The sequence below is a fragment of the Trichechus manatus genome, unplaced genomic scaffold (assembly GCF_000243295.1).
Source record: "Trichechus manatus latirostris isolate Lorelei unplaced genomic scaffold, TriManLat1.0 scaffold00115, whole genome shotgun sequence".
NCBI classification, from domain to species: domain Eukaryota; kingdom Metazoa; phylum Chordata; class Mammalia; order Sirenia; family Trichechidae; genus Trichechus; species Trichechus manatus.
The window spans coordinates 460694-469479 of record NW_004444051.1 but is presented as its reverse complement, the minus strand read 5'-3'; the positions used below and the strand labels follow the sequence as shown (position 1 = coordinate 469479).

The following is an 8786-nucleotide window of genomic DNA, read 5'->3' as shown; positions in this document are numbered from 1 at the left end:
TACAATAAAAACATATAAATAAATAAATAAATAAATAAATAAAAGAAGACTCTTAAAAAAAAAGAAGAAGAACTAGGAGCAGAGTGCATCTTTTGGACTCAGGGTCCCTGTGCTGAGCATCCCCTAGACCCAGGAGACGCAGAGAGCTGTTAACACTGGAGACAGTGCAAGACAGCCAGATGCAAAGACAAGCACAGCAGAGGAAGAGAGGCGAAAGAACCAGAAGACCATCATGAGACGGTGTGGTGGGCATCTTGGCACACAATACAAGGCGGCTATACTGGGCTTCCTAAACCTGGGAGCAAGAGAGCTGAGTGCTTTTGGGCAGGAGGCTTGCTGTCGGAGTGTAGTGCCTCTGGGCAGTTGGCGGCAGAGATAAAGGGGTTTGCTGACCCACAGAATGAGAGACCTGAAGGCCTTAGGGTAGGAGGCTTCCTGGCAGAGCAGGGTGCCTTTGGACATTTATTGGTGAACTAAAGAACTGCATCACCTACCCAAGCGTGGCAGAGGCGGAGAGGGTCCTGACAGCAGAGGCCACTGGTGGGCACCACCAAAAGAAGGGCCTGCTGGTGGACACGTCCAAGAATAAACAAAACCGTCTTCTTGGAAGCTGCCATAATTGACGAATTGCTTCCTGTCTCCTGAGTTGTGTAACTCGATGGGGATGGGTTCTGCCAAGCACGACCCATCGAGTCAATTTAGAGACACTAAGTCTCTGAGAAAGAGAAAGTAGACTTTACTGCAAGCTGGTCAATCAAGGAGCTCAGACACTAAGTCTCAAATCAAGCTCCCCAAGGTTGGGGATTCTAAGGCAGTTGTAGGGTTCCGGATATGGAACTTATGCATAATTCATGAAGTTTCTGGGAATAGGAGGGCAATTTCAGGAACAAATGGGTACAGTGGGGAGTGCAATATAGAGGCTGGGGGCATTTTTTAGGGGGGGTATGACACATTAAGTTTATCTGAGGACAGCTTTGTGGCTTATTGCTCATGTTGGAATGGAAGTGGGGGACAGTTGGTGAGTAGTGAAGTGGCCCTGAGCAGAGAAGCAGTAATACAACCTTGGGCTGTAACACAGAAATGCCTTATCAGGAACTCACAGGTCGGGGGTAGTGATGGGAGGAGAGGGAACAGTTTAACCCTGTTGGTTACAGTTGTATTCTGTTAATTCCAAGTTGATCCTGATCCCAAGTTGTAGTCTGTTATTTCCCTAATAAACCACATTATCATGATTATTAAAAAAAAAAAAAAAAAAAAAAGCGTGGCATTCTGTAATCCAATGATTTTCAAATGCATTTGACTGTGGACCACTCTGTAGGGGTGGGTGGACAGGGCTTGCAGAACACCCAACATTCTTGAAGAGACACCCATTTAGAGGCTTAGTCAAACTGTATGCCCTCTAGGTTGTTTCTATGGAAGTTATTTTTTTCTTGTAATCTTTGATAAAATTTGCAGAGAATTTGGAGTTATATAGTAGAGCAGCAACCAAGACAGTAGTTCTTAACCGCTGTCTATAGTTTGAGAGTTAGCCTGAAGGGACATATGTTTAATTTTGTCCTATAGAACATAAGGAGCCTGTCTAAGGAGATGCGCCTGGGAAGATGATAACTCACCTGCACCATGAGATTGACTAAAAAACCTGTAGGAAAAGCCTAAGTCTATTTATTATTTTTTTCTCTCCAGGAAGCAGTTCTATATTCGTTGCAATCTCTGGGTGAGTTAGGTGATGTTCCCAGTCACTCACTCTGGCCATTGTGTTTAGAAAACATCTAATCTTAAATACTGTAAATTCCTGGTGAATTATTCCAAGGTTCGAAACCTATCTCTAAGAAATTAAAGCATACTGACAAATGTCTGAAGTTGTTAGCCATAAGGCAAGTAAGTATTGGAATCCATCTGCTAAAAGTGACTCTGTTATCTGAATAGTTAATATTACACCATTAATATTACACCATTTGTCTCGACAATAATTAAATACCATGCATCTGCTCATCCAAAAGAGAGATCAACTCATTAAGACAGAGGTTAAAAAGAAAAGGAGTGGCGGACAATTGTTTCATTCTTCCCAAGAGGATTTGCATTTCAAACAGGGCCACAAGGTAAAGGGTAATGCTTGGCCCCAAAACATCCCTAATGGTAAAGTTTCAGATATTGTCATGCTTAATTAAGCAGTCTCCTAGCTTCTCATACCCTATAGGTGGGACAGAGAGAAAAGCAGACATGCTGGTAGTTGATTAGAAAATAAAGACGGACATTAGAAAGAAAAATGTGATCACAATTGGAATCAAATTTAATTTTCTGGCATTATAAAACAAATACAATTCTGAGAATTTTGAAATTCTAATAATCTCTTTTTTCTTTTTCTCAGGTGTGTCCTCTTTAAGTATTCAGTTTGCCAAACTCCCAAAGGGACTAAAACATTTAAATTTATCCAAAACCTCATTATCACCTAAAGGTACAGTATAACTTATTGTATCTGTAGTTTTTCTACCATAGATAGTTAGAATTATTATTTGATTATGTATGTGTTTTAAAATATATGTATTATAGTATCTGGCAGTTTTAAGATAAATTATGTAATTCAAATTCTGAATGTCTAAAGTGCTTTCAGAGTAGAGGGTAATTTTGAAATACGCATGCAATCTACCTTAACTTTGAGTCAGGTAGCACTCACCTGGCTGCCTCCAGCCCCATGTGTCACATTCCCAGAGGCAGCTAGTTGTGTTTTCTCTTGGTTTATCCTTGGAAAAACAAGTTGGACTTATTTTTTTTTTTTTAAACTCTCAGATATATGGAGCCCTGGTGGCGCAGTGGTTTAAAGCTTGGCTGTTAACCAAAAGGTCAGCAGTTCACATCCACCAGGCACTCCTTGGAAATCCTATGGGGCAGATCTACTCTGTCTTATAGGGTCGGTATGAGTTAGAATCGACTCTTAGGCAGCAGGCTTGGTTGTGTTTTTTAGGAGGTCAGATAAATTGCCTGCTTTAAAGGAAATTTTGGTCCTGACAGTTGGATCACTGCTGTAGATTGACCCTCTGTGTTTTCCGTCTCTGGAAACTGCCGTTCCTTCCTCAGGTGCATTTCTGACTCCACTCATTCCCTCATCCTACTTATCCAGTTGCTCACCAAATCCTGTTATTCTTTTAAAATATTTTGCTACCCTAAATCCCAAGCCCATTGCTGTCGAGTTGAATTCGGACTCACAGCGACCTTATGGGACAGAGTAGAACTGCCCCCTAGGGTTTCCAAGGCTGTAAATCTTTACAGAAGCAGACTGCCACAGCTTTCTCCTGTGGAGCGAGCGGCTGGTGGGTTCAAACCACTGACCTTTTGGTTAGCAGCTGATCGCTTAACTGCTGCGCCACCAGGGCTCCTTTTTTCCACCCCAGCACCCTCCTAATACCTGAAGTTACCCTCCTGCACACATACATCGTGCCTTCGTACATCCTCCTAGTCTGCTTTGGACACCTGAAATGTGTTTCTTTCATCCCCAAATCTTCTTGGAGAGCTTCACTTTATTATATAAAACCTTCATTAGTGATCGTGTCTTCTGAGACATTTTCCCTATTTCTGATACCACAGCAGAATCAATTGCCCTTTCTTTTGTAGTGCCTCTAGACCACGTGCATAACATTGTTTTATAAACATTGTGTCATCCCTGCTAGAATGGGGCTCTGCTTGCAAGCTGTGCTTTTCTCATCCCTTTATCTCCAGCACCTTGCACAGAGTTTGGACCACTGTGGATGTTCAGTGAAAGTTGTCAAGCTGAACAACTTACTGTTTTTAAATGTATCACTGTCTTTTGGAGGCAGTACGTGTAGTGGTTAAGAGTGTAAATTACTAGGCCAGATTCCCTGGGTTTGAATCATGGCTTTTCCAAATATGAGCTATACAGATGAATGTTTTTATAATCTCTTTGTTCCTCACTTGCCTCATTTATAAGATGTATACAGAGTATCTACCTCATCGTGTGGATTAAATAAGCTAATATTTACACAGTATAGTTTCAAACACAAAGGGCGCAATACATACTAGCCACCATCTTCATCATCACCATCATCATCATCATCACTACCACCACACCACCATCATCATCTTGTGCTGCCGTCTGTTTTTATATGCTTTTATTTTGTCCTAGAACAACCTCAGTGTCCCCACCCACTAACTGGGTGAATTCTTGCTCATCCTATAAGATTCTGCTCCTAGCTCACTTTCTCTTTGAAGCCTTCTCAGAAAACCTCCCTGACTGCAGACCTCATTGCCCCTTTCTCTGTGTTACATAGCACTTTGTAAATTCCTCAATGTTAGTGTTTTTCCCATTGCATTATGATTGTGTCCCAGCCTGGGAGTTTCTGGACTATAAGGGCTTTGCCTCATTTCATCACTGGGTCGCCAGCACCTGGCACATCACAGGTTCTTGCTGAATGTGCTGTGGGTGAGTGAGAAGCAAAGTGGGCCCTAGACGATTTTATATCCATTTACACATTAGTCTGAACATACTGTTATCCTAAGAGTGATTTGAAATTGCAGTTACCCCTATAAATCACATGATTTTATGTGCAAACATTTGCACACACGTGTAAGATTAAGGCACAAAGTAGACTGCCAAAGAGAAAGATTTCCCCTGGAATCAGTGTTTGCTGACCTGGTGTCCAAAGCCATCTATAGATCTTATAGCTAATCTTAGCCCTTTTACGTTATCACTGTTGTAACTCAGCAAATCAGTTTTCTAAAACCTTTACCTGATGATTATCAATGTATTACATATTTGTGGTAAAGATTTGGAAGACATAGAAAAGTATAAATAAGCAAGCAAAAATTACTTGTAATATCAGCTCCAAACCATTACAAGACTATCACTGTGGACAATTTGGTGACTATCTTTACTCACTGTTTTCTATGAGTGTGTTGGTTGTGTGTCTGTACATAGTTTATTTATATACATACAGACAAAACACACGAACACACACTCACACATACATGGAATCATACTATGTTTACTATTTCATAAACTATGTTTCCCCCAGAGTGTATTGTGATTGTTTGTCAGTAAATACATGATAACCTTTAATGGAAACCTAGTATTCCAGGGTTTGGAATGGTGTTCCATAGTTTATTTAAATAAATCTATTATTGTACATTTAGGTGGCTTCTAATTTTCCATAATGCATTGCAAACAACACTAACATGAATTCTATAGTTAAATATTGGTCATTTCCTAATTTCTTCTTTAGGATAAATTCCTATAAGAAGAATAACTAGATCAAAGAGTATGTGCATTTTTTAAAAAAAAAAAACTTTTTTGATATTTATTGCCAAGTTGTTCTCCAAATATTTTGTGCAAATTTATTCACACTTTCACCATCACGTTTTCATTGTCAGTCATTCAAGCAAAGTGTTCTGATGTGGTTTTAATTTTATTTTCATTAGTTATTGGTGCAGAAATTTTTTTTTCCCCTGTTCATTAGTCATTTTAGGGGAGCAGTGGTGGTTCACTGGCAGAATTCTCTGCTTCCACGACGGACACCCAGGTTGAGCTCAGCTGGTTTTAGCAGAACTTCCAGACTAAGACAGACTAGGAGGAAAGGCCTGGTCACGTACTTCTAAAAATCAACCAGTGAAAACCCTGTGGATCACAATGGTCTCATCTGCAACTGATCTTGGGATGGTGCAAGAACAGACAGTGTTTTATTCTGTTGCACGTGGGGTTGCCATGAGTCGGGGACTGACTCGACGGCAGCTGACAACAACTGTAGTCATTTAATATTTGTTTTGGTAGGGTTGCCAGTTCACATCCTTTGCCGCTTCTTTATTGACAGTGTTCATCTTTTTTCTTATACAAATTCTCTATATCGTGAAAGTATTAATTATTTATCACGTGCTTTATAGGTATATTTTAACTCTTTTATAGGATAGAGTTTTGTTTTATTTTTTAAACTAGATTTTATTTATTTATTTTATTTGTTCATTACCACAAAACACGTAGAGGGTTATGGTGATCATTTACCCTTCCTAGGACCTCATCGCCACCTCTCATTGATGTTCATGCTCCTCCGAGTGTGGCGGTGGCTGGTTCCTCAGCTTCCTTTTAAATGAGAATGACCCCACATTCCCTACACTGCTCACAAAAAAGGGTCACCACATTCATCTCTTCTCTGCAATAAAGTTTGTGTACATTAAAAAATGTGTTTTAGGAATCAGTGTTATTTTATAACATATAACTGAAAGAATTTCAAGACGTTCAAGTAAGATGTATATCTTGAAATATTTTTAAAAATTATTTTGAATTTTAAAATTAACTTCTTAAAGGTGTTCGTTATTCTTAGAAGCTTTCACATAAGATGTGGAAATTTTCAGATTCATAGTAACCAGATTAAATTACAACTTTAAGCTTTTTCTGAGTTTGATTAACATATTTCAGCTGTATGAAAACATTTATATTCATGGCTTCCTGATTCAAGACAGACTTTTTTCTGATCTCCCCATGGCATCTCCACTGCCTCCAAATATCCTTTCTCTTCCTCAGATGGTAGCTAAATGATAGTTTTCTAGACTTCTAGCAAATGTTCTGCTGGTTGCCAGATTATGTCAAGGCAGGGCCATCTGGTCCCACCTTCTTCCAGCTGTAAACACTCCAGTGATAAATATGATGACTAGTCAGAATGGCTAGGGAGCTAGAATGGAGTATGGCATGTAAATCTGGGTTTCATTTGGGTTGTAAGAGCCCTGATTTTTCCATCCTACACTTTTGTAATTTCCTGCTGTTAGTGGGCTTATTAACACAGGCCTCACGTGAGTGTGTGGTCAGGAGAGTTGGGGAGGAAACGCTTCATACTATTTCAGTAGCATGAAGCTGAGCTGATAACAGGATTCTCTCTCATTTCTGTTCAGATGTTGGCCAACTGCCAAGTGCCTGCACTTGTCAAGGAGTGTTTTATTGTAAAGACTAATTTGATCTTCTGATTTGGAATTTATTTATTGAGTTTTGTTATACCTCACTACAGAGATTATTTTACAGATGATTTTCTTGATGAGAGCCTGGTACCCTCAGTATGTTTTCAACTCAATTATTACGTGTAAAAAATATGTTAATACTATTATAACAGGACAGACTGAAGGAAGTCAGTCATTTAAAGAATCATAGAAGATAACTTCAAGAATTTAACCTTTTATATAGGTTGTTTCAAGTTTCTCTTATCTAATACAATGAATCACAATTAATAAAATTACCTCCTCTTCACTGCCAAGTTCTTGTGTCTTACTGCTATGAAGGTATTTATTTACTGGATTGTGACTGTTTGAATGCCTGTCTCTTCCACTGGACTGAGTTCTAAGATGTTGAGATAGTGTCTTTTTATTATTTTATTGTTGTACTTTAACTGAAAGTTTACCATTCAAGTTAGTCTCTCATACAAAAATTTATACATACATTGTTACGTGACCCTAGTTGCTCTCCCTACACTATGACAGCACACTCCTCCTTTCTACCCCTGATTTCCCATGTCCATTCAACCAGCTCCTGACCCTCTCTGCCTTCTCGTCTTACCTCCGGACAGGAGCTGCCCATTTAGTCTCATGTATCTACATGAACTAAGAAGCATACTCTTCACGAGTATCAGTTTATGTCCCGTAGTCCAGTCTGATCTTTGTCTGAAGAGTTGGCCTCAGGAATGGTTTTAGTTCTGGGTTGACAGAGAGTCCGGGGGCCATGCTTTCTGGGGATCCTCCAGTCTCAGTCTCTTTATTGGTGCATTTAGTCCATTTACATTCAGTGTAATTATTGATAGGTATGAGTTTAGTGCTGTAATTTCGATGTCTTTGTTTGTTGTTGACGGTGTCTTTGTTCCACTTAATTTTCTGTGCTAAGTCATTTTTCTTTACGTATTTTGTTTTCATCTTTTTCATTGTTGTTGATTTTGTATCTCCTGAGTATATTTTTCTTGGTTTTTATTTTGATGTGTGGGATTGTTAGTTTCCTTTGTGGTTACCTTAATATTTACCCTATTTTTCTAAGTTTAAACTAGTCTTTTATTTCTTTATATTGCCTTGACTTACTCTCCACATGAAAACTCTGGGTCTATATTTTTTAGTCCCTCTTTTTTGTTTTAATGTTGTCATCTTTTACATATTGACATCTGTGTTTCTCTATTTTCAGTGTTTTAACTTTGATTTATTTTTGTGACTTCCTTCCCTATCTGGGTTGATATCTGGTTGCTCTGTCCTGTGTTCTAGTCTTGGGTTGTTACCTGATTTTATGGATTTTCTAACCAAAGGACTCCCTTTGGTATTTCTTGTAATTTTATTTGGTTTTTGCTAATTCTCTAAACTTCTCTTTATCTGGAAATGGCCTAATTTCGCCATCATATTTGAGAGAGAGTTTTGCTGGATATGTAATTCTTGGTTGGCAGTTCTTTTCCTTCAGCGCTTTATGTATGTCATCCTATTGCCTTCTTGCCTGCATGGTTTCTGCTGAGTAGTCTGAGTTTATTCTTACTGCCTATCCTTTGTAGATGACTTTTGTTTATTCCGAGCTGCTTTTAAAGTTCTCTCTTTATCTCTGGTTTTCTCAAGTTAGATTATAATGTATCTTGGTGACTTTCTTTTGGGATCTACTTTATGTGGGGTTCAATGAGCATTCTTGGATAGATATCTTCTCATCTTTCTTGATATCAGGGAAGTTTTCTGCCAACAAATCTTCAACAATTCTCTCTGTATTTTCTGTTATCCCCCCCGTCCCTGTTCTGGTACTCCAGTCACTCGTAGGTTATTCCTCTTGATAGAGTCCC

General features: G+C 39.0%; 1 protein-coding gene across 1 annotated transcript in view; it reads left to right on the top strand.

Annotated features, from left to right (window-relative positions):
- CARMIL1 (capping protein regulator and myosin 1 linker 1) overlaps nucleotides 1-8786 on the top strand; it is a 439497-nt gene that overhangs the window by 265630 nt on the left and 165081 nt on the right. Inside the window, exon 12 of the mRNA XM_004383977.1 lies at nucleotides 2369-2455. Within this exon, the coding sequence (XP_004384034.1) occupies nucleotides 2369-2455 (87 nt within the window). The remainder of the gene's footprint in view (nucleotides 1-2368; nucleotides 2456-8786) is intronic.